Here is a 25,885-nt window from a genome sequence, read left to right on the forward strand (position 1 = left end):
TGTGCCAATGGCAGTTCTTATATACTAGCCCAGGCATCCCCAAACTGCGGCCCTCCAGATGTTTTGGCCTCCAACTCCCATGATCCCTAGCTAAGAGGACCAGTGGTCAGGGATGATGGGAATTGTAGTCCAAAACATCTGGAGGGCCGAAGTTTGGGGATGCCTGTACAAGCCCATCTATGTCTAAAGGATTTCCACACGTCAGGGTGAGATTATGATCACTGCCTTGGGTGATAATAATAATAATAATAATAATAATAATAATAATAATAATAATAATAATTATTGTCTGTACCCTGCCCATCTGACTGGGTTGCTAGCAAGACATTCCCCTGACCCGTTTGGATGACGTCTAAGCAGGAATGCAAAAAAAGAGAAACAAAATCCCCAAACCAAATGATTAGCAGGCCCGTTTTGTAAATAATGCATGATCAGGCAGGAGGGGGGGGTATGGGAAGATGCGAGAAATTGATCCCCCTCTAACCCACGTGAGACACATCTCTCTGCCAGCCTCACAGAAGGTAGATCCAGGGCCCGCAGCTGCAAGTACTCCAGAGTAGAAGATGGAGAGGATGGGAGGGAGGGAGAAGAGCATCAAAATGAAGTTGTTTGCAGTGTTTGATTCCATCCCTGGAATTATTTACAGCTGCAGGCGATATGAAAGTATGTAGAGCAAGTGTCCTCATTTACATGCTAATTCATTTATACCCTCTGGATTGATTCCACCAATTCATTTTCAGCCCACTAACTCTTCCGACGTGAATTATATTATCACCTTCAGAATGGCAGCAGGAAAATACAACTTGGGGGTGGGGTGGGGTGGGGAGGAGAGAGAGGGAGAGGTTTCCCCCTGACCCTTTAACTCTCCAGATTGTCCTCGGAAACTGAAAGTTCAACCGCTGCAGAAGGACAGGGCTGCGCATCTGGTTTTGAAACCCAAGCCATGGTTTGGATCATCTGCGGGAGCACAGACGATGGTTTGGAATGATATATCAGATTAAAGGGCAGCACAGGGAGAGATCTGCAGGCTAGGCCAGAACATAAGGAGAGCCTGCTGCATCAGGCCAATGACCCAATCCAGTCTAACACCCTGTTCTCACAGTGGCCAACCAGATTATTATTTATTATTTATTGAATGTACTGTTATAAAATCATATTGGGGGTGGTGGTTGCAGGACACCATTATTAATGAACAGAGAGTTGCTTAGAACAGTACATACCGCCCTATACCAGGGGGGCTCTGGGTGGTTCACAGAATGAATGAATGAATGAATGAATATAGCAAAAGCACACTCTCCTCTTCTGTGGTTTCCAGCAACTGGGGCAGAGCCTAGCCACCATGCTTAGTAGACCTTGATATTCCTCTCTTCTATGAATTTGTCAAATCCTCTTTTAAAGCCATCTACGGTAGATTGGCGGCCATCGCTGCCTCTTGGGTGAGTGGGATCCTGTCAGGGGACCACCAGGGGTCAGCGGAGAGTCCAGGAAGTGGGGACAGGGGCTCTCCGGTGCAGTAGGAGCCCGGGATGGCAGCGCTTCGGACCCTCAGGAAGCGGTGCAGAGCCTTGAGGATGCTGAGAGGGGAAGGTTCCCAGAGGGAAGTGTTGGAGGGTCGGACCCGAGCGCTCAGGAGGGGGAGGTGCCAGAGGAGACAGCACCAGCCCCCCAGCTGGGCAGTTCTAGTGGGGAGGGCTCTCCACCAGCCCCATCACCCCAACAGCGGAGGGGTGAAAAGAGGTGCGCAGAGAGGAGGAGATTCCGAACGCCCAGCGTGTTCTGTTGGCGGAAGTCACGAAGGGCGGTGCTTCCGGATTCTGATTCGGGATAGAACGGTCATGCTTTTTGTTGCTCTGTCTTGTACATATGTATATAATAAAACTCTGTAAAAACCAGCCACAGAGTTTGGAGCGGATTACTCATGAGGAAGCAACCAGCACCATTACAGATCCATAGTTTAACGGTGTGCTGTGTAAAGAAAAGGCATCCTGCAGATTTTGCAAACTTTCATTTCCGTTGGTTCTGCTTGGCTCTGGTTTCAGCTGACTGACAGGAGCCCCTCGCCTAGACCCCCAAGCTCAGCTGCTGAGATGATGTGGAAAGTTCACAAGCAATTAATAGGTCCAAGAACATACCGCTTAGGAAGCAGGGGAATTGGGTCCCACCGTTTGTGCAAAGGATGCTGCTTCCAGCCGAGTCAGATCATTCGTCCAGCTAACTCAGAACTGCCTCTTCCAGCCTTGCCCAGCTTCGGGCCCTCTTGAAGTTTTGGACTACAAGTCCCATCATCCCTGAACTCAGGGACTGGTGAGAGTTGGAGCTCCACAACATCAGGTCAATAGCATTAGGCCGAAGAAGGCTAGTCTACTTACATAGCAGGTCTCTTTCCAAGTAGGGACGCAGGTGGCGCTGTGGTCTAAACCACCGAGCCTCTTGGGCTTGCCGATCAGAAGGTCAGCAGTTCAAATCCCCGTGACAGGGTGAACTCTAGTTGCTCTGATCCAGCTCCTGCCAACCTAGCAATTCGAAAGTACGCCAATGCAAGTAGATAAATAGGTACTGCTGTGGCAGGAAGGTAAACGGTGTTTCTGTGCGCTCTGGTTTCTGTCACGGTGTTCTGTTGCAAAAGAAGCGGTTTGGTCATGCTGGCCACATGACCAGGAAAAGCTGTCTGTGGACAAACACCGGCACCCTCGGCCTGAAAGCGAGATGAGCGCCACAACTCCAGAGTCGCTCATCTTTCCAAGTCCTGCAGCCGGAGATCCTTTTCTAGCTCAGTGGCAGGCCACATGCTCCATTTTCCAAAGATCCCAGATTCAATCTCTGGCATCTCCATGCAGCCCTGAAACCCTGGAGAACCAGACAATGCAGGCAGGCATTACTAAGCTTGCCAGACCAAGTGTCTGCCTTTGTACAAGGAAGCTTCTTTTGCTCCTAAGTGGATTTGCCAAGGACTGATCCTTCTGAATCCATGAATCCTCCCAGCGCTGGGATGAGCACTCGCCTGGGATGAGCACATATGACTTTTGCAGGTGCCCAGGTGGATGGCATGCTATAAATGTTGGTTCTCTTTGGTGACAATGATAAGAGACTCCTGGCATTTGTGGTCCATCTCGGTGAGGCTGCGCAAGAAATCTGTTTGCCCATTGAACTGTGCTTCTGATGATCTCAAGTATCCCTTTGCTAGTGAAACAGAGAGCCACTTGGCATTCGAGGGATGGGGGAGGGACAATTTCCTGTCCCTGCTTAATTCTACTTCAAAGCTCTTTGGCCAGGAAAATTGATAATGCAGTCAAGTACAGTTTCTTTAAATGTCCTCATTTAGCTCTCGAAACTGGGCTATTGAATCCATGCAGTTCTTTGATCAAGACCGGTTAATTAAGTTATTCCCTTGATATGGGTCTTATCACTTTCACTCTAGACCTCCATCACGCCGCCACAATTTGCGTGAAGGCTTTGATATGCATCCAGTAAGCTCCTCCAACTGGCCCAGAAATGGGGAGTTTCAAGATGAGACGCCCACTTAAGCCTTGTCAGTTTCAGGCTCACATCATTCCTGGGCTGTCGCCTGGAGGGTCTACGAAACTTCCCAGGAGCATCGCGCAGTGGACCAAGGCCTTCTCCTGCCACAACCTCGCCAGGACAAACGCCTTTGCTTCGTTGAACAAGTTGCATCTCAGCTTCTCCACTTCATTGCAGGGTGGAGAACACCCTTAGCCTGGAGAAGACAATCAATGGCTGCGAAGGCTCTATGTTCTTCCTCTGCTATGCCTCTGAATACAAGTTGCTAGGATTCCCAAGTGGGGGCAGCATTATTGCACCCAGGTCTTGTTGGCAGGCTTCCTACAATGGGCATCTGGTTGGCCACTGTGAGAAAAGGATCCTGGACTAGATGGGCCCTTGGTCTGATCCTGCAAGGCCTGGCCAATCTGGAGGCTTTGTGTTGTGTGCCAACCACATAGATTATGCCCCATGCCATCTCTTGATGTGCCAAGTCCTGAGCACATAGTCCTAGCTAACTCTTCTGGTTGGATCTATCTCACAATTGGATCCCCATTGGATACATGGCTGCCTGGACCACAGACCCTATTTTCTAGGGACAGTCCCAGATTTAAGAAGCCATCCCAGTTTCAGATTTGATCCCAGAATGTCCTGCTTTTCCTTAGGATATCCCTATTTTCACTGGAGAAATGTTGGAGGGCTTTGCAATCAATTCCCATGACTTTTTAAAGGTGTGTGTGTGTGGCGGAGAGGTGGGGCATTAAATAGTCCCAAATTAATCCCAGATTCTTCCTTGACTCACCTCAAAGAATAAGGCCACTTTGCAGAATCTCTCCTGAATATTCTCGTCTGTTTTTATGGTATGTCTACCATGCCCACCCCCACCCACCATGGTTCCATCCAGTTGCAAAAGTGCAGTTGGGAAGTCAACAATTTCTTATCTTCCTTGTAGCCACTGCGCACACAAAAACCCAAACCCTTTTTTTGGGGGGGGAAGCTCTGCTTCTGCAAATAATGAACCCCACTCCCCAGAAACTGTTGGGACAATCTTTCCCGAAGAAATGGGTTGAAATGATCCTCCCAATTTCCGTGCGCACAAATTTGATGGGAGAATTCTCTGGCGCGGGGGGAAGCCATGACTGTTTGAAATGGTCCCACAGCACTTTAAATGCATGGTGTCCAAAGGAGATGGAAGCCTTTCATATGCCTTTGAGAATTAACTCTGCACAATTCCCAACCCACCTCACTAAAAAGAAAATGGGAATAGTTCTGCAAACTCCTGGTCAGGAAAAGGATCCTGTGGCTAAGAATAGGCAGGAAAGACCTTCGCAGGCACTCCCATGAAGAATGGTGTGTGGTCCTATTCTAAATATTTAACTGGATGATGAGGGCATCAACCCCACCTGTGTACCTGAACTGGCCACAGAGCTACTTTTTAAAAAGGAAGGCGGACAATTAAAGGTCCCCCACTTTAAAAAAAAATCTGCTTGTCCCCTTTTTTATTAATATTATTTACTTGCCAAAAGTCCTCTCCCTTGGCTGCCAGTATAAACACCAGGTGAAATTCAGATGAGTTAAAAGGCCATTTCTTCCCCTGAGCCACCAAAGCCAAGCCACGTTATATAAACCGGCACCGTTTAAATCATTCTTGCTTTAATACAAACAAGTGCAAAAAGGAAGCCCATCGCGGGAGCAACCGGCTAGCTACACGGGCGCGCGTGTTTGGATGTTGTCATTCTTTTATATATAAGAAAAGAACAAATTTCCCTTATTTGTTTTCCCCACCCCTCCCTTCTGTCTTTAATACGACTTCCTGAGGTTTGTTTTGAAAAGAAGAAAAAGTCAACTGGTCCGTGCTCTGGGCAAACCGGCTTGCTGAGAGCTGCGCTGCCACCTAGTGGTTAGAAGGAAATGTTCACAGCGAGTTGGTCTCCCCACACACAGAATCATAGAATTGCGGAGTTGAAAGGGACCCCCAGGGGTCATCTAGTCCAACCCCCTGAAATGCAGGAATCCCAGATAAAGCACCCATGTCAGATGGCCATCCAAGCTCTGCTTTAAAACCTCCAAGGAAGGAGAGTCGACCTTCACACCGCACAAGCAGGGGCCCCCGCTCTAACTGGTGGGGGGGCTGCTTCTATATGGGTCCTCTGCGCCTGGCATGCACACCCAAGCCCAATTCAGCAGCCCCCACACAGTTAAAGCCACCCTCCTCTCTGCTCGACACTAGCCTAAGGACAGTGCGTTAACACAGCCATGGCTTCCCCCCCCCAAGGAATTCTGGGAACTGTGTGGTTTGCTGCGGGTGCCGAGAGTTGTCAGAGGACTCGTATTCCCCTCCCAGAGCTACAATTCTCAGAGTGTCTCCCTCTTCCTAGGGGAGTCTTGGAACTGTAGTTCTGGGAGGGGCTCCCAGCATCGTGAACAAACGACAACTCCCAGATTTCTTTGGGGGTAGCTTAAAAATTTAAGCATCTATTACAGTGTTTTAAATGTACAGTGACCATTGTTGAACCACTCTGGAAAATGTAGCTGGGTGGGGTGGGGCTCCTAAGAATTCTCAGCACCCCTTAACAAAACCACAGCTCCCATAATCCTTCGGGGGAAGCCACGACTGTTTAAAGAGGTAAGATAGTGCTTTAAATGTGTGGTATGAACATGGCCTCAGAGTGGTTTTGCAATCCCTCTTTACAGGGAAATCTGTTGATTGTAGCCCTGTGAGGGGAACAGAGGCCTCTTAAGAGCCTTCGGCACCCTTAACAAACTACGCTTCCCAGAATTATTTGGGGAAAGCCATAAGGCTTCTGGCAGCTCTACATCCATCCCCAATTACAGAAATCAAACGCCTTGGTACTCAAGCAACTTGGAACCCAAACACTGCAAACCCAGAAGCAAGTGTTCCGGTTTGCGAACTTTTTTTGGAAGCCGAATGTGCTCCGTTTTGAGTGCCACACTTCCGTTTTGAGTGTCTGTCTGTTTTTGCTATTTATTTGGGTTCTTGTTTTTGTGGCTTTTTTTGTTTTGTGACTGTGTGGAACCCAGTTCAGCTATTGATTGATTGATTGATTGTGTGACTGCAGTACGTTGTTGATTGCTTTCATTTTATGGATCAATGGTCTCGTTAGATAGCAAAATTCATGTTAAATTGCTGTTTTAGGGGTTGCTTTTAAAAGTCTGGAACGGATTAAACCATTTTGCATTACTTCCTTTTGGAAAGTGCGCCTTGGTTTTGGAATGCTTTGGTTTTGGAACGGATTTCCGGAATGGATTAAGTTTGAGAACAAAGGTACGACTGTACTCGCTTGGTAGCAGAGGAGGGAGAAACTGCTCCTAAAGAGAGTTCCTGAATTGCTCTAGGCCGGACTGGGATTCTCCAGACAGACTAGTGTACAGAGAAACACCAGCCAATGAACATATTTGCTCTCCAAATGATGCCAGCGAGTCTATCAAGTTTGCTTTCAAGGCCTGTTCAGTTCACGGATCTGGACCAGGGAAACTCCATCCCTGACTGTCCACTTTCCAGGTTTTGAATAAACCCCTTGTTTGGTTCTCCGGCTTCCTCTTTTTTTTCTTCTTTTTTGGCCAAAATGGCTTTTACTCTCCCAAAGCAGAAAAGAGAGGCCGAATGGCTACTCCATCACCAATGGAAAACGGACTCTTTGTCTCCGAGGAAACTTCACTCTTCCACCTAGTTCTTTATCTTCAACATATGGAATAAGCCGAATTTCGTTTTCTTCTTTTCGCTTTCCTGGGTGTTACGGGGCACGTCTACAGAAGGCGAGAAAAACGATACACGTCTTTGCATAACTGATCAAGAGTGCAGATGTGGTTGCGATCAAGGGGCGCGATAGATTATGGAGTCTAAATGCAGGAAATGGCTCAAGACTGGTTTCCCAAGATCACCTAACTCCTCAGACCAGATCTATGGGAGGGACAGGCTGCATGGACAGGATGCTACAACTCCCATCATCCCTGGCTGGGGGCTGATGAGAGTTGTAGTCCAACAGCACCACGTGGAGAGCACCATCTGGGCTTCTATTGGTCTAGTTTCCTCCTAGGGCCCGGACTGACTCCAGCTGCAAAAGCTGAGACTGCCAAACAGATTATTGCTTTGGGGAAGTTGTTGTGGGAAGTTGTTGCTGTTCTCGCTGTTAATTTTTTGCATCTTTCTTTTGGATTTCACGATTTATGTGGAGATCGTTTAAGTAGGTTGTGTACCTTTTGATGCTTTGTTTATCGGTCATGGCTACTTTTTTTCTGTGTGTAGTTATGCGATTTTTTAAAAAATATGTTGTAAGCTGCGCCTTGAGCATGGTTTGAACTTTGGAAAGGCAGCATGCGGATAAAATGATTTATCAATATTGCTTTAAATGTGTGCTGTGAATGTGGTCCAGATCTGACCCAGCACATCTGGTCTTATCCAAGGACGAGGCTTTCTCTCCCCCCCCCACAAAAAAAAATCGCAGATCAGGCTTACCGAGCTTCTGGATCATGGCCGCTATCACTTCATCTTCTTCAATTTCCCTGAGGAAGGAAATACAGACAGTTGAGGGGGGGGAGAGAGAATGCACTCCAGATGTTTCAGCAGCTGGAACCCTACAGAGAACAGAGCACTGAACTATGCAACTCAGATAGATGAGGACTCTTGGCATCATAAAGGTCAAGTATGACCCTTGGCTCAGCTCAGACAAGCCAGGCCCTACCTTTCAAAGGAGCAGAGCGCATTCTACCATTTCAGCTCCTTCCCTCTTCCTCATTTCTATCAAGGAAGCCATCTCCTCAAAAAACTAATCAAGGAGGCGGGGGACAAAGAAAAGTCAGGAGGTTGTCTACCGCCTCTCTGTATGATTCCCTACAGCAGTCGTGCCTCTTTCCAATCAACTGTTGCCGGGATTGGCTAATTCTGCCATGTCTCTGTGGCGCATGTCATCAGTTCATTCTTCTATCGGAGGCACAGGACGATTTGTTTCCCAGAGGAGGCTGCCCGTTGCCACCCTGCATGAGTTCCTGTTCTGCCCATTTCTCCAAAGAGGCATCCATGACCCAAGCAGAGACCCAGCAGGGACCCTCGCTTCCTGCCTGACATTCTTTTTCAGTTGAAGCAAGCCCTTTGGTTTAACTCAGCAAAGTTTTGATTTGGTTCACAGAAAGTTTTTTGGGGGGGGCTTGGGGGGAGAGAAATACCAGGCTGGCAGCGCAGCTTCTTCCCCACCTGCCTAGTCAGCACATCCTTTCAGAGCTTGGAGCGAAAAGACCTGGACCGACAAGGAAACAACAGCCAGAAACTAAGGCGGTTCCTAATTACTCCAAAAGGCTTGCCAAGGAGCCGGACCCTATGAACCTCGATTGGCAGAAGGAGCCAGTAAAGACCTACCGTGGGAGCTCGTTGGCCGTTCTCAGAAAATGCTGAGGCCAAAGAGGGCTTCCTCAACGCAGGGCCCTCTATTAAGAAGTCCTGCCTTCTTTTCCTGAAGGGGCTTCCTCTTGAGAAACAGGAAAATCAGGAGCAGGGAGGCAAAAATGAAAAGAAGAGGCAGCCAGCCCAACTTTGCAGCCTGTTCCACTCCTATACAGGGAAGGGAGGAACTGACAGAGCCCTGAAATGCCAAGACTGGAGAGGATGGGAGGGGTCAGTGTTCAGTAGCAGAGCATCACCTTCACATGTCAAAGGGCCCGAGTTCAGGTCCTGCCTTCTTACATGTGGGGAGGCATCTCCCTTAGGGCTGCAAGATGCCTTGCACTGAGTATTGGGGCCGTATCTAGCTTAGTTCTGTCTTCACTGACTGGCAGTGCCCTTCCAGGGTTTCAAATGAAGGGGGTCTTCCACTGCCCCACCTTTCCTCAAGGTCAACAACTTTTCTGTGCCAATAAAAGTGGGTTTTTGCGGCCTGTACAGATTATGCAAGCCAAGCCCTGCATCTACTTGCTATCTTTGAATACAGTCACGTTGCAGAACACGGACGACCCAGCGCTGACCACTGTGATTCCAGTTCTCTAATTCATTAAGGCCATTTTGCATTCTGATTCTGTCTTCTGTGGCATTAGCTACCCCTCCCAGTTTGGGGCCATCGGCAAATTTGATGATCATCTCCTTCATTCCTTGCAAAGACGTTGATGTCAGGGACCGTGCTGAGGAGGGCTGCACTGAGGAGGAATGGCGGGAGCCTCCCCCTCCCCCTGATCCGGATACTGGATCTTCCCAGGAGCAGGAGGGCAGTATAGATTTGGAACAGTGGCTTGCAGAGGGACACAGATAAGAAGGCAGAAGCTGGGAAATACTGGATGGGGAACAGCTAGGAGAAGAGACACCGGGAGATAGAGAGTTAACAGATTCACTGTCTCTGGTCTCCCTAAGGTCAAGAAGGGCTAAGACGGTGGCAGAACAGAAAGCACAGAGGGGACAAGCTCCGATTACAAGACGTAGGAGTGACGTAGATTAAGGGGGTGTAATCCTTAATTGGGAGCACCGCCGTTCTAGGAGACGGGTTATTTGTTCTCTCACTCTGATCATTAAAGTTTCTAACTGGTAGGAAGACTCCTTTTCCTTTGTTCTGCTTATCTGCTTCTGGGGTGGGGAGAAAGCCGATTCCCTGAAGCCTGACAGTGGGTCCAGGACAGAACCCTACAGTACCTCACTTGCCCTTTTTCTCCAGGATGGCGAGGGATAGGCAACAGAGTCAAGGCAATGCATGAACGCAGCCTTCTCTCTCCCCCCCCCGCCTGAAAAGCCTTCGCGCACCTGAGCCGGTCTTCGTCCAGGTCCTCCACGATTTTATTCCGGTCGTTGACGGTGGCCACGTACAACGCCAGCAGCTCCTCCTCACGGGCCTTCTCCCTGGGCGTCTTTGAGAACTCTAAGCAACAGGGGGAAGGGAAACAACACAGGCCAATCATTACCATTAATTGGCTCACAAAATATCCACACAGCTGTGAGTGGGGCGGTAGCAGTGGTGGTGGGGAGGTGGCTGGTAGGGCTTGCGAAGAGGGAAAGCATGCGGGCGTTCATCCCCATGTCCTGGATTCGAGTGGCGACAGTGACGGCAGGAGAACGGAAAAGAAAACTGAAAGGACGAATGTGCCTTCCATTAGAGGAGTGGTGAAAGGAACAGAATGAGATAAAAGCTGGGAAGGACTGGAGGAAGACATGGGAGCACAGAAAAGCCGCAGGCTGTGCGAGATGGTCTTTCTCCTTATTCACCCAGTAGATCTCTACGAGTGTCCGCATGTTTAGAATACCAATCATGTTTTAAATGCATTTGCTGCTGTTGTGTTTTGAACTTTTAAAAAAAATACCATATATGTAAATCGATTTGAGATGATGCTTTAGAGGATTAATAAATTAGTTGTAATAAATAATAATAATTTATAATAAATTTATCACCTGCCCTTCACTGCAAGGTCCCAAGACATTGCAACATTAAAAAGCAGTACAGTGGAACCTCGGTTTTTGAGCGTCTCGGAAGCCGAATAATTCGGAACCCGAATGCCGAAAACCCAGAAGTAATTGCTTCCATTTTAAAACGTTTTTCAGAAGTCGAACGGCTTCCGAAGGCGTGTTTTTCATTATTTCCCATTGACTTTGCAGCCAGCCCATTGATCCTCCTTTTTTTTTAACGTTTTGGAAGCCGAACGGTGTTCCGGAACAGATTATGTTTGGAAACCAAGGTTCCACTGTATTAAAAAGAGTTTAAAGCAACTTGTTGGCCTCCGTCTATCTTGAGAGACAATGGAGTGTGTCTCCGGAGGGTGAAGTCAAACTGCAATGTTGCAGCACCGAAGTGACCTCTCGAGGGCGCAAGCCTGGTCAGTGTGTCTTGAGGTCCTGGGCTGCCCAGATGACAAGACCCTCCTCTCGGCATCAATGATGGGATCCAAAGAAAAGAAAAGCAAGACGTTTGGCACCAGCTTGGCTGCAGGAGTTGCCGGAAGGAGGCAAATAAGGCGCCATCCAACCGTCTTAGGGACTCTACTCCAGATTTGTGTGAGTTTACTCCTGAGCCATTTCTTCTCCTGAAGCCATCCCACTAACAACGGCCAGGGGCAGATGGGACCTGGAATCCAGAAATAATCTGGAGGGGATCCTGTTGGCTGCCTCTATGCCAGGCATCCCCAAACTTCGGCCCTCCAGATGTTTTGGACTACAATTCCCATCTTCCCCGACCACTGGGCCTGTTAGCTAGGGATCATGGGAGTTGTAGGCCAAAACATCTGGAGGGCCACAGTTTGGGGATGCCTGCTCTATGCCTTTGCCATCCTTCAGCAGCTGGGCTTGTTCCTCCCTCCTGCTGCCAATCAGCTCCTGCACCTGCTTGACCCCACCCACTTGCATTCAGGAAGCAACAATACAGGAGATCTGCACTTCCGGGATCAAGTTGCCACATGGGGAAGAGGCACACGGATCTGCTGTGCAAACCACAAGGCCTAGATCAGGCATAGGCAAACTTGGCCATCCAGATGTTTTGGGACTACAACTCCCATCATCCCTAGCTAACAGGACCAGTGGGACGGTGGGAATTGTAGTGTCAAAACATCTGGATGGCCGAGTTTGCCTATGCCTGGCCTAGATTTCCTACAGTCTGTGTCTGATAAGATGCACCCTTTCCACCCACTTTCATTAATTAATTAATTAATCAATCAATCATTAATTGATTGATTGATTAAACAGCCTCGGTCCAGTATACCTGAAGGAGCGTCTCCTCCCCCATCGTTCTGCCCGGACACTGAGGTCCAGCGCTGAGGGCCTTCTGGCAGTTCCCTCGCTACGAGAAGCTAAGTTACAGGGAACCAGGCAGAGGGCCTTCTCGGTAGTGGCGCCCACCCTGTGGTAACAATTACCAGATCTTTAGAAAGCATCTTAAGGCAGCCCTGTTTAGGGAAGCTTTTAATGTTTGATGGATTTCTGTATTTAAATGTTTTGTTGGAAGCCGCCCAGAGCGGCTGGGGGAACCCGGCCAGATGGGTGGGGAATAATATATTATTATTATTATTATTATTATTAATAATAATAATAATAATTAAACTTATTTGTGGCTTCATTTTTGCTTTACGAAACTACTTGAAGCGACTCACAACAGTAATTAAATGGCACCAGCATAAGACAAAAACAGAAGGGTCGGGGGAAGTCTAAAACAGTTCCCCGACATTTGAGTCCTGCTTTCTGCAGATTCAGTTTCCAGGTGTTCCTGGCAAAATGTGAAGGTAACTTGTAGCTTCCATGAGGGTTTGGTTCCCCTGCTCTCCATGTACGGATGTATCGCCTGAGCTCTGCGAATGCAGATTTCTCCCAATTGAAGGGCAGAGTGTTTGAGGACCAGGACATTTGCAGGGAAACCAAAATGCTTGTTTACAAAGCTATTGTACAGTGGTACCTCGGGTTACAAACGCTTCAGGTTACAAACGCTTCAGGTTGCAGACTCCGCTAACCCAGAAATAGTGCCTCGGGTTAAGAACTTGCTTCAGCATGAGAACAGAAATCGTGCTGCGGCGGCACGGCAGCAGCAGGAGGCCCCATTAGCTAAAGTGGTTAAGAACAGGTTAAGAACAGTTTCAGGTTAAGAACGGATCTCTGGAACGAATTAAGTTCTTAACCAGAGGTACCACTTACTACCAACCTTACTGTATGCTTGTGAAACATGGACCACTTATAAACGCCATCTCCAACTCCTCAAAAGATTCCATCAATGGTGTCTCCGAAATTTTTTACACATCACTTGGGAAGACAGGCAAACTAATACCAGTGTACTGGAAAAAGCAACGTGTCGAAGCAATGATTCTTCAACATCTTCGTTGGACTGGTGATGTTGTGTGGGTGCCTGATTATCGTCTTCCAAAGCAACTACTCTATTCCAAACTTAAAAATGCAAAGCGTAATGCTGGTGGTCAACAAAAGGAGTTTAAAGACTGTCTCAAGGCAAATCTTTAAAAATGCAGTATAAACACTGACAACTGGGAAACACTGGCCTGCAAGAGCTCCGATTGGAGAACAGCCTTTACCAAAGGTGTCATGGACTTTGAAGACACTCAAACTCAGGATGAAAAGGGAGAAATGTGCTAAGAGGAAGGCACACTCGGCAAACCCTCAACATGATCAACTCCTGCCTAGAAACCTCTGCCCCCACTGTGGAAGGACGTGTGGATCCAGAATTGGCCTCCACAGTCACTTACGGAATCACTGTTAAGACCATGTTCATGGAAGCCAATCTTACTCGGCTACGAGTGATCGAAGAAGAAGAAGAAGAAGAAGAAGAAGAAGAAGAAGAAGAAGAAGAAGAAGAAGAATGTATGTATGTGTTAGGGGGTCTCCTTACAGAGAGCCCCCACCTATCATTTTCACCAGCTCATCACCCAGCGTCAGCACCAGTAGCGAGCCAGAGGAGAGGAATGAGGAAGTGAGCGGAGTGGAGAGAGGTCTGTCGTATGCTAGGGGAGGAGGAGCTGAGAGAGCCTTCGGACACAGGGTGTCCGTTTCCCCCGATGCCTGAATTGAGGCGTGCTACCACCCGTAGGGCAAGGGGGTGGCGTTTTGGGGTCCCCAGGCTGTTGTGCTGGGCGAAGACCAGGAAGAAGCCATTGCGAGGTTCTGATACGGACTGAGCAGTCATGTTTCCCGATACTCTTGCACTGTAAATAGCATGCACAATAAAACTCTGAAAGAAACGACGGAGTGGAGCGTCTTTACTCATGAGTAGCTGCAACCTTCTCTGACAGTATGTATGTATTTTTCACCTGCACAAAGTAAAAGCAGCACAAGATGCGGGTTACCTGACACAAAATAGGTTTGTGTATAACCACAAATCAGAATTAGGGTGGGGCCTCCCCAACATTTATAATTGCTATGAAGCCGTCCAATTAAAAACTTTACTAGAAATTGGAGCAAAAAATAAACAAAAGTGGATCAGATTTGAGGATGAAGCCAACAACGGTGCAGGAAGATTTGGAATCTTCACAAATAATGTAAAGGAAGATCTGAAATCTGCAATAGGACCCAGGAAATTGGCATTAGGCATATGGAGGAGATGGCAACCTATATGGTTAAAAAGGATCTCTCTGTGGGCACCCTTAGAAAGCATATATGAGGCAATAGACGACCCCAAATGGTGGAAAATTCTTAGTGCTAAGGGATATCACATAGTCCAAGAAATGTATAGAGGAGAGTCCTTAAAGTCATTGCAGGAAGTAACAGAGAACATAGGTAACCAATACTGGCTAAAAATTGGAGGGTTATATAATGAAATTCTTAAAGCCCAAGAGAAAGGAAATATGAGATTAGAAGAGCCAATAGAGGAACTATATAAACAAATGGGGGGGGGAACTAAACAAGGAATGACAGGTAAAATCTATAAGAGGATGATTACAAATAAAGAACTGACAACCCAACTTATTCAAAAGATATGGAGTAAGGAAGAACAAATTAGCGAATCAAAGGTCGAAAGGATAATGAAAGGAATAGATGAGATTAAAGTAAGCAAATTTAAGGAGCTCGAACTAAAATTCTTTCTAAAATGATATAGAACTCCGGCCCAGCTAGCTAATATGATACCAGGATTGAACCCTAACTGCTGGCACTGTGAACAAGCCAAGGGATGGTTCTCCCATATGTATTGGGAATGCCCAGAGGTAGGGGGATTTTGGAATAAAGTCCTTAAGGTTATTAATGAAGTTTCTAAAGTGAAGCTACCTATAGACTTCAATCTTATGACAATGGGTATACTAGGAAACACGGCCATAGAGAAAGGTGACCAGCACACCTTCAAAGCAATGATACTAGCAGGAAAGGCAACAATAGCTTTAGGTTGGAAAGACAGAGAAAAATGGACAGTAGAGGTCTGGACTAATTATATGTTTGAATTTATTCAATCAGACATCGTGGCAGTAACGTCACAGGAAATAACATGGAAGGCCAAGTCTACTATGATAAGGACCAGATGGAACCCCTATCTTCAATGGATAACAACTACTGGACCAGAAGACATTCAGTGGAAATTAAAGACATTGTGCCCGTGGCTGAGGACAACTGTTTGAACCCTTCCAATGGATTATGGGTGGGGGAGGGGGTGGGAAGGGAAAGGAAAGGAAAAATGGTACGTGAAATTAAAAATTGGAAGGAGAGAATATAATGTATGTAAAAATTCTCGTACTTCCATAAAAATCTTTTTTTAAAAAAGAAAAAGATGTGGGTTACCTGTACTGTATCAGAGCAAAGGAAAAGGGGAGGGGAAAACACTTTCTTAAAAAAGAGTCTCTAGAGAAAGGCGGACGACGCACCAGATTTGCTCATGAGGCTCCTTAGCTCGCCCTCGATGTCCCACTGCTTTTCCTCCAGCTTCTGCTGGTTCATCCTGTTGGTTTCCAAAGAAAAGACGGGGAGGAAGGTTAGCGAGAAATGATATCAAGCGACAGAACAACTTGGCCACGATAAGGAAATTCTGCCCATGGTATGACTATTTTCCACCTTCCCATTTCGACTCTCTGGCACCCTGTCTGCATAACCTAGCAATTCTAAAATATAGACATGCTTTTACTCTCGCAAGCTTGAATGTACTGCCCTCGGCTGTACTTGAGGGACGATTCCAACAGATTCCACAGGAAAAACGCTTATGTCCCTGTGGAGATGGCAGTACCGAATCGGTGGCGCATGCCCTTCTGGCTTGCGTTCTTTATAAAGACTTGAGGAATGAGATTATCACCCCTCTTTTTTTGTCCATTCCTGGTCGCCCAACCACTGTCCTTTCTCTTGGCAGATCAAGATGAGCAGGTGACAGCAAAGGTTGCAAGGTTTTTAGCTGGGGCAATCAGAATCAGATCCACTATTTGAATATTGATTCGAAACCTTCAAATCTATTTTATATCACTGACTTTTTATTTCTAGTCTTTGTATATTGTATTGTTGTTTTATCGCTATGGCCGATGGCTGGTGCAAATAAAGATTCATTCATTCAAGGTTAGCGAGTGCGGATTCAGACAAAGCCCCCCCCCCACCAAATGGTTTGTGCCATTCCACAACTCGCCACTACAGGGGGACCTACTAATTCCTGATGGCCAAAACGTACACTAAGGGGTTTTGCCCTAGCTGGGAACAATGGACTGCAACAGAGAACCAGCCTGCCATTTTTAAAATTTATTTATATGTGGTCCTTCAGATATTGCTGGACTCCAGCTCCCGTCATCCTCAGTTGTGAGCCCTGTTGACTAAGAGTTGGGAGTACAGCAATATCTGGGGGGGCACAGGTTCCCCACCCCAATTTAAGAAACCGACAGCCCACCTTTCCTTAGAAGTCAAAGGAGGCTGGCCATTCAAGACGATGCTGGTTTTAAAGCAAATAATAAAGGTTACGCCCGTCTTTATGGATTTTATCACCTGCTCTTTACTCCTGCTGCTTTTTTATTTGCGTTTGGGGGAAATTTTCAGAGAATGTTTTCTGTTTTTAAGCCAAGGGTTGTTGGGTTTTTTTTACATGCAGCCAGCTTTGGGATTATTTGGTGGTGTGGTTGGGGTGGGCCTATTAAATTGGATAAATGCATTCGGGGTGGGGGGTGGGGAGAGTATAAAAAACACACACACACAGAAAACTGGAGACACAGTGACGTAAGAAAATATAATCAGAAACAGGAAGCACCTGGAAACTTACACACACATATAGATATAGATATTTAAAAGGCTAAAACAGGATTAACTTTATGGTCCAAAAGCCTTCCTTTAAAAAGGGGTGAATTTCCCACAAGCTAATAAAGAGGAAGAAAGGCAGGCTTCCATCGGGATCTATTTATTTAGTACTTAATTAATTTATTACATTTTATATACCACCCCTCCCCCGCTTGTTGCTCTACTTCTCCCCCTCCTCATTTTATCCTCACAGCAACCCTGTGAGGTGGGTTAGGCTGAGAGGCAGAGACTGGCCCCCAAAGTGAGTTCCTCCATGACTGAGGGAGGATTTGAACCCTGGTCTTTAGCCACTAAACCACAATGGCTCTTTTAACTCCTTTTTTGTACTTTCCGTTGTATGGTTTTTAATGTGCAATTGTTGCAAGCCACTCTGATCTCCCCCCCCCTTTTTTTTTTTAGTATGTGAATATGGTTATAAACACATAAATAATCTGCTGCAAATCCAGCAGAGGGGAGGATATCAGCTGACAGGCCAAATACCATCTTTGCGGCCACTTTCCCATCACCCCCCACCCCGCCCCGCTGAGAAATGGGCAAACTTTTCCGGACCTTAGCTGCCATGCTGCATTGCAGGGGCTGGACTGGATGGCCCCTGGGTGCCCCTCCATGATTCTGCAATTCTATGGCTTCACTCACTTGTGCATCAGCTCAGACTCCCGCCTCAGCAGCAGCTGCTTCTCGTGGATCAGCTTGAACCATTCCACCATCAGGCCATCCTCGCTCTCATCTGCACACAGGAGACCAAAGAAACTTTGAAGAGTTGGCTCTGAGCTCTTCGCTTGGGGGGGGGGCTGCCTGAGGTTTGATAAACTCTGACATCCGGGAATATGGAAGTCTTAGAACTAAGCCAATTGGGGCTTGAATGGGGGACATCTTGGACCCCGCCAAGCAAACCACGGGCAGGCGTCCCAAAGGAAAAGCTTCAATATTTCATATACAGTGGTCCCTTGGTTCTCAAACTTAATCCATTCCGCAAGTCCGTTCCAAAACCAAGGCGCACTTTCCCATAGAAAGTAACGCAAAACGGATTAATCCGTTCCAGACTTTTAAAAACAAACCCTAAAACAGCAATTTAACATGAATTTTACTATCTAACGAGACCATTGATCCATAAAACGAAAGCAATAAACAACATACTGCAGTCACACAATCAATCAATCCATCAGTAGCTGAACTGGGTTCCACACTGTCACAAAAAACAAAACAAAAAGATCTGCAAAAACAAAAAAGGAAAATAAATATCAAAAACAGAAAGAGCTCAGTGTAACACTCAAATCGGAAGCGTAACACTCAAAATGAAGCGCGTTCGGCTTCCAAAAAAAGTTTGCAAACCGGAACGTGTGCTTCCAGGTTTGCAGTGTTTGGGTTCCAAGGCGTTTGAGAACCAAGGTACCACTGTATCCCTTATAAGAATACAGCGGTGCCTCGCTAGATGAATTTAATTCGTTCCACAGGTCTTTTCTTATAACGAAAAATTCGTCTAGCGAATCCCATAGGAATGCATGGAATTTTTTTTAAATTATTTTTTGCCCATAGGAACGCATTAATTGAATTTCAATGCATTCCTATGGGAAACCGCGATTTGCTAGACGAAATTTTCATAAAACGAATTCGTCTAGCGAGGCAACCTCCGCTCGAAAAATCCTTTCGTTAAGCGGAAATTTCGTTAAGCAGGGCATTCGTTAAGCGAGGCACCACTGTAACAAATCCCACAGCAGGGGACCACAGTCGCCTCTCCACCCCAAAGACACCTGGACCTGCCTCACCTCCCTCGCAGTTCCTCAGCTCCTTCTCCATATCCACCCCTTTGAGCTCCAGCTTGTCCAAATCCTTCTCAATCTGCCGGACTTCCTTCTGGATTTCCTCCTCGGGGATGTAGTCTGGGTGGCGCTGAAATGAACAAAATAGCCGCGCTTTATCACGCACGCCATACGACAATATAATCCTTACCGTTAGGGAGCAGAACCATCCAGTTCTCTTCCTCCACGTTACCCTCGCAGAATTGCAGAGCTGGAAGGGAACCCCAAGGGACATCTAGTCCAACCCCGCTGCAAGAATGACAGCTCAAGAATCCCTGGCACTTGGCCACCCGTCCTGCGTTCGAAAAAACTCCCCTGAAGGAGAGTCCGCCACCTTTTGTTCCGCACAACGACCCTGCGAGGTAGGTCGTGCTGAGAAACGGAATATCGGCCCACACCAATGGCCTCTAGCAAATCTGAGCCTCTCCACCCCCAACATCAGGGATGGGATGACCTGCTGATAGACTCCATCACCCATTATCACTGGCCACGCCGGCAGGTGCTGATGGGATTCAGAGTCCCACTGCTCCTGGACGAGGGCTAGAGGCCTCCCCACCCCTGCACAAAACTGCCTTTCTTCACTCCTGGCCGTACCTTGGGGGGAGACACCGCTCGACCGGTCAGAGACTTCTGGAGGACTCTAGGAGGAGACGGCCTCACTGGAAAGAGAGGAAAAAGGGAAGCCTCTTACACAGACGGGCAGCAGCACCCAGTTCATGTCTACTCAGAAGCAAGCCCCACCTCGTTCGATAGGGCTTGCTAGCTATCAGGTAAGGAAGTGCAGAACTGCAGGGCTGTATCTCAGTTAGCATAGAATCATAGAATCATAGAGTTGGAAGAGACCACAAGGGCCATCCAGTCCAACCCCCTGCCAAGCAGGAAACACCATCAAAGCATTCTTGACATATGCCTGACAAGCCTCTGCTTAAAGACCTCCAAAGAAGGAGACTCCACCACACTCCTTGGCAGCAAATTCCACTGCCGAACAGCTCTTACTGTCAGGAAGTTCTTCCTAATGTTTAGGTGGAGAGGGTCAAATGCAGAGGGTCAAATCTTTGGAGTCTCTTGGTAAGGCTGGGAAAGACTCCACTGGCCCCAAGTGGCAGTTTGCATTTCTTAGTATGAAAAGTATTGATCTGATGTGTAGAGATATTTCCTATTCTACTTAATTCAAGAGGGTTCTGGAAGCTTCTCTGTGTGAAAGAAACAAGCAGAAGGTTCCTGATGTTTGGGTTATTCCTTCAGAGAAGCTGAGTACAGCCGGCTTAAACTGGTCCCGTTATCGCTTTCTGTCAAAGCCAAGGTTTAGACCAGGCACCCCCAAACTTCGCCCCTCCAGATGTTTTGGACTACAATTCCCATCTTTCCCGAACACTGGTCCTGTTAGCTAGGGATCATGGGAGTTGTAGGCCAAAACATCTGGAGGGCCGCAGTTTGGGGATGCCTGATTTAGACTTATTATAGGTTATTGTAAGTTTAAGTTGTCTGGATCTCTTATGGACAGTGCCAATCCTGAATGTATTGGATTTGTGACAATTATGCTCATTTGCCTTTAGTAGCAGTAAAGTTCTTCTGCATGGAATAATAATAATAATAATAATAATAATAATAATAATAATAATAATAATAATAATAATAATATATTTATATCCCGCCCACCTGGCTGAGTTTCCCCAGCCACTCTAGGAGGCTCCCAACAGAACAATAAAAATAGAATAAAACTTCAAACATTAAAAACTTCCTTAAATTGCCTCTGGTCTATTTTGGGGAAATCCTGCAATGTGTTAAAGTTGTTTCTCTGTTAACTATGCATTGGAATCTACTCTGGATCAATCCTGAGTAGAATTCCATGACACCAAGGGCCACATAAAGGATTCTTGGAGACAACATATGGCCCGCAGCTCAGAGGTGCTCCACAGCGAGGCTAAACCGTGGCTTAGCATGACACACAAGCCAGTCCAGCGAGGAGGCAGTAACCTACCGGGCGCAACGGCCTTCCTGGAGGGGCTCAGCCCCTCGGCCTTCTTGGTTGCGGCAATATCCTCCCACTGCTGCTTGGGGGACCTCCAGCCACTGGAAATATCCACGGGAGGCACCAGCAGTGTTTTCTTTGGCGGTTGATCAGCTGACGAAGCTGCAATGAAAAAAAGATGTAGAGGCAAAGGTGATTGTTGAGATACTCTGCACACGGCCCAGTCTGCAGGAAGCGTGTTCCTCTGAAGGAGTCTTGGAAAAACCGTTTGCTCAGTGAGATTTCCTTTCCTTTTTTAAAGCTAATTTTTATTAAATTTCCAAATAATCAACACCAAACAAAAACAACAACAAATAATAACAACAAACAACAAACAAGAATTTTGCATTTTATCTTCTATCCACCTACAAGAAAGAAGATTCCACCTAAACATTAGAAAGAACTTCCTGACAGTAAGAGCTGTTCGGGAGTGGGATTTGCTGCCAAGGAGTGTGGTGGAGTCTCCTTCTTTGGAGGTCTTTAAGCAGAGGCTTGAGAGGCATATGTCAAGAATGCTTTGATGGTGTTTCCTGCTTGGCAGGGGGTTGGACTGGATGGCCCTTGTGGTCTCTTCCACTTCTACGATTCTATGATGCTATGATTCTATTTTAGTTCATTTTGCTCTGCCGAGCTTTGACTTCCCTCCCTCCCATCATTCGGTTTTCTTTCCCACTCTTATCTCACAGTTCCTTTTAGTCCATCTAATTAAAACCAATTCGTATAAGTGGAATAAGTGGTCTTTAAACTTCTACAGTTCTTCTCCATATAGTCCACGAATTTACTCTATTCCTTTTGGAACTTTGTCTCTCCCTGGTTTCAGATCCCGCAGGTCAACTTTGCTAACTCTGCATAGTCAATCATTTTCTCCTGCTCAATGAGATTTCCAAGCCTGCTTCCTGTGTGGAAAGCCCACCTCCTAAAAAATCTTGCCCATTTGCCCATCCAACCTAAGGTTTATATATTTTGAGGAACTCAGACGCCACCCTTCAACAGCTTTCTAGGGGTGACTTCCGAAAGTTAAGAACACAACAGAATTAAAACAAATAGACAAGCATACAGGGTGTCATTTTTCTTTTTTTAAAAAAATACTACCCCTCAAGAAGCTTTTAATGAAGGTGAAAGAGGAGAGCGCAAAATATGATCTGAAGCTCAACATCAAAAAAACCAAGATCATGGCCACTGGTCCCATCACCTCCTGGCAAATAGAAGGGGAAGAAATGGAGGCAGTGAGAGATTTTACTTTCTTGGGCTCCTTGATCACTGCAGATGGTGACAGCAGTCACGAAATTGAAAGACGTCTACTTCTTGGGAGAAAAGCAACGACAAACCTAGACAGCATCTTAAAAAGCAGAGACATCACTTTGCCTACAAAGGTCCGTATACCGTAGTTAAAGCTATGGTTTTCCCTGTAGTGATGTATGGAAGTGAGAGCTGGACCATAAAGAAGGCTGACCGCCAAAGAATTGATGCTTTTGAATTATGGTGCTGGAGGAGACTCTTGAGAGTCCCATGGACTACAAGAAGATCAAACCTATCCATTCTGAAGGAAATCAGCCCTGAGTGCTCACTGGAAGGACAGATCGTGAAGCTGAGGCTCCAATACTTTGGCCACCTCATGAGAAGAGAAGAATCCTTGGAAAAGACCCTGATGTTGGGAAAGATTGAGGGCACTAGGAGAAGGGGACGACAGAGGACGAGATGGTTGGACAGTGTTCTCGAAGCTACAAACATGAGTTTGACCAAACTGCGGGAGGCAGTGCAAGACAGGAGTGCCTGGCGTGCTCTGGTCCATGGGGTCACTAAGAGTCGGACACGACTAAACGACTAAACAACAACAAGTACCCCAAAACTGGGGGGGGGGAAACATTCCGGTAGAAAAACAGGCACAACAGAGATTAATCCTGCCAGGAGTTACCTCTGAGACCCAGACCACACAAATTCTCCACTACACACATATTGATAGCACCCAAAGCTACTGCAGCAAACCGGTTCTTCCCACTTTTATGAAGGTGAATGTCTCAAATATGGAGCTGATCAGTTTTAAGAATCCTTAGATGCCACTGGTTCACTAGTCAAATATTTCTAAGTCTAATGTTCTGTCTAGCAGATGGCTGGTGAGCTATGGAATTGCTACAGATAAAAGAAAATGCTTATTCATGCAGTGCATTGTTAAACTGTGGAACTCCCTGCCACAAGAGGCAGTGATGGCCACTAACTGGGATGGCTTTGAAAGAGGATTAGGCAAATGCATGGAGGAGATTGCTATCAGTGGCTACGGGCTAGGACAGGCATCCCCAAACTGTGGCCCTCCAGATGTTTTGGCCTACAACTCCCATGATCCCTAGCTAACAGGACCAGTGTTTGGGGAAGATGGGAATTGTAGTTCGGGGAAGATGGGAATTGAAGTTTGGGGATGCCTGGGCTAGGAGAATACCAGTTGCTGGACACCACAGGAGGAGAAAGGGCTCTTGTGCTCGAATCCTGCTTGAGGGTTTTCTGTAGGCACTGGGTTGGCCACTGTGAGAACAAGATGGCGGACCAGATGGGCCATTGGCCTGATCCAGCAAGTTTTCCTTATGTTCTTAAATCTGCATTAGCACCAAGTGCCCAGGGACACATTTTGGGGGGGTCTGGGCTTTCGACAGGGACAACCCCCCCCCCATTTTTAGGTTTTTTGACAGCCTCAGTGAGGACTGGATACTTGCTGAGGTGGTTCAAATCACAGTTTCTATGTTGAATGCTATACAAACTATCCTGCTGCTGCACTTACTGCCTTTACAATGCTATCATACCAGTTTCCCGATTCGCCAGGGAGGCTGTTGAATGAGCTGGCTTTTTGTCGTTCTGCACTGGACTCAGAGTTATGTCAGCAGCTGCCCTGTGAACATCTGCAGGTTTGTGAGCGGTTCTGGGGTCACCGTGGCCAGGGACTCTGCAAAAGGAGAGAAGCAAGCATTGGTAGAAGGAGCCCAGAGTCCTCTAAACCCAACAACCCTAAAAGGGCTTTTGACAGAGCCGCTTATATCCTGCGCTAGCCAAATAATGCAAACCCTGCTCTAATACAAACCAACTTTCCATGCCAATAAAAGCAGAATTTTACCCGTGCAATTTATGCAGACTAAGTCGTGCATAAAGGTAAAGGTAAAGGGACCCCTGACCATTAGGTCCAGTCGTGACCGACTCTGGGGTTTGCAGCGCTCATCTCGTGTTATTGGCCGCGGGAGCCGGCGTACAACTTCCGGGTCATGTGGCCAGCAGGACTAAGCTGCTTCTGGCGAACCAGAGCAGCACATGGATACGCCGTTTACCTTCCCACTGTAGTGGTACCTATTTATCTACTTGCACTTTGACGTGCTTTCGATCTGCTAGGTGGGCAGGAGCTGGGACCGAGCAACGGGAGCTCACCCTGTCGCAGGGATTTGAACTGCCGACCTTCTGATCAGCAAGCCCTAGGCTCAGTGGTTTAGACGACAGCACCACCCATGTCCTTCATACAGTTGTGCATACATTTCCTCAATTTTCACAATTTATTCTGCAGGACATTCCATCTGCTGGGATATTCCATCTTGGTTGCTCACCAAATGTTTTGCCATATATTGCCTATGGCACACTTTTGTTGCGTGTGTCTGCCATGGTGTGTGTGTCTGCAAACACAATCTTATGTTCTCCACCCAATCAAAATCCCCTCTTCTCCTGCTCTACTCACCTGTTTGCCACCGGCTTCAGCCGGGACCTCCAGTCCGCTGGCGTTTCTGATTTCTCTTCCGTAACGCTCGTGGCTCCCGCTGGAGAAAGAAGACATCCACGAATGAGACTATGAGAAGGCATTTACAAACCTTTTGCACAGATCATCGACCCTCCATGCGAGCAGCACAGGCAGAATAGAATAAAAACATTCCTTCCTAGACCAACTAAGTTTGTTATTGGTACGAACTTTCGTGTGCCTGCACACGTTTTCGGGTACACTTCCAAGTGCACACAAAAGCTCATACCAATGACAAACGTAGTCGGTCTCTAAGGTGCTACTGGAAGGAATTTTTTTTATTTTGTTTCGACTACGGCAGACCAACATGGCTACCTGTCTGTAACTAGGCAGAATATAGTATGCAAGTTAAGGGCAGCGTTCACACAAACCTGTTCAGTCCCGCGCCATATTTGAGCTTTCACACAACATAAATTGCCACTTCCAGAAAACTAACAGAATATAGTGCGTGTTCAGCACTCGCGTCTGCATTATTTAATTCCGAGGGGCGGAGAATCCATTTTCAGCCCCCCCCCCCTTAACGTGGAAAATTGCAGGAGGAACGTCGGCAGCCATCGGCAGCGGGTGACCTGGGGGGGGGGATCGCTTTGAGTGTTACACTGAGGTCTGTCTGTTTTTGCAAAAAAAAAAATTGCGGCTCTTTTTGTAACTCTGTAGAACCCAGTTCAGCTACCAATCGATTGATTGTGTGACTGCAGCACATTCTTTATTGCTTTCATTTTATGGATCAATGGTCTCGTTGGATAGTAAAATTCATGTTAAATTGCTGTTTTAGGGGTTGTTTTTAAAAGTCTGGAATGGATTGATCCATTATTGATGCATGACTTTCTATGGGAAAGCGCGGCTTGGTTTTGGAACGCTTTGGTTTTGGAACGGACTTCCGGAACAGATTAAGTTTGAGAACCAAGGTACCATTGTACAGTGGTACCTCGGTTTAAGTACACAATTGGTTCCGGAAGTCTGTACTTAACCTGAAGCGTACTTAACCTGAAGCAAACTTTCCCATTGAAAGTAATGGAAAGTGGATCAATCCATTCCAGACGGGTCCGCAGAGTACTTAAACTGAAAGTACACAAACCGAAGCGTACTTAAACCGAGGTATGACTGTACTCTTAATCTCAGGGTTATGAGTTCGAGACCCATGTTGGGCA

At 46.9% G+C, this 25,885-nt stretch overlaps 1 protein-coding gene across 2 annotated transcripts in view; it reads right to left on the reverse strand.

Moving 5' to 3' along the window:
- Positions 1 to 1,132: 1,132 nt before the first annotated feature.
- Positions 1,133 to 25,885, reverse strand: part of MICALL2 (MICAL like 2) — a 61,177-nt gene continuing 36,424 nt past the window's right edge. For both annotated transcript variants that reach the window (XM_060282492.1, XM_060282491.1), the window contains exons 8-17: positions 24,678 to 24,756; positions 23,764 to 23,903; positions 20,942 to 21,094; positions 19,555 to 19,619; positions 18,928 to 19,051; positions 17,798 to 17,888; positions 15,763 to 15,836; positions 10,238 to 10,352; positions 7,976 to 8,022; positions 1,133 to 7,266 (exon numbers count right to left, since the gene is read on the reverse strand). In XM_060282492.1, coding sequence (XP_060138475.1) covers positions 7,187 to 7,266; positions 7,976 to 8,022; positions 10,238 to 10,352; positions 15,763 to 15,836; positions 17,798 to 17,888; positions 18,928 to 19,051; positions 19,555 to 19,619; positions 20,942 to 21,094; positions 23,764 to 23,903; positions 24,678 to 24,756 — 968 coding nt within the window. In that variant the 3' untranslated portion in view covers positions 1,133 to 7,186. The remainder of the gene's footprint in view (positions 7,267 to 7,975; positions 8,023 to 10,237; positions 10,353 to 15,762; positions 15,837 to 17,797; positions 17,889 to 18,927; positions 19,052 to 19,554; positions 19,620 to 20,941; positions 21,095 to 23,763; positions 23,904 to 24,677; positions 24,757 to 25,885) is intronic.

The sequence above is a fragment of the Zootoca vivipara genome, chromosome 14 (genome assembly GCF_963506605.1).
Source record: "Zootoca vivipara chromosome 14, rZooViv1.1, whole genome shotgun sequence".
Taxonomy (NCBI): domain Eukaryota; kingdom Metazoa; phylum Chordata; class Lepidosauria; order Squamata; family Lacertidae; genus Zootoca; species Zootoca vivipara.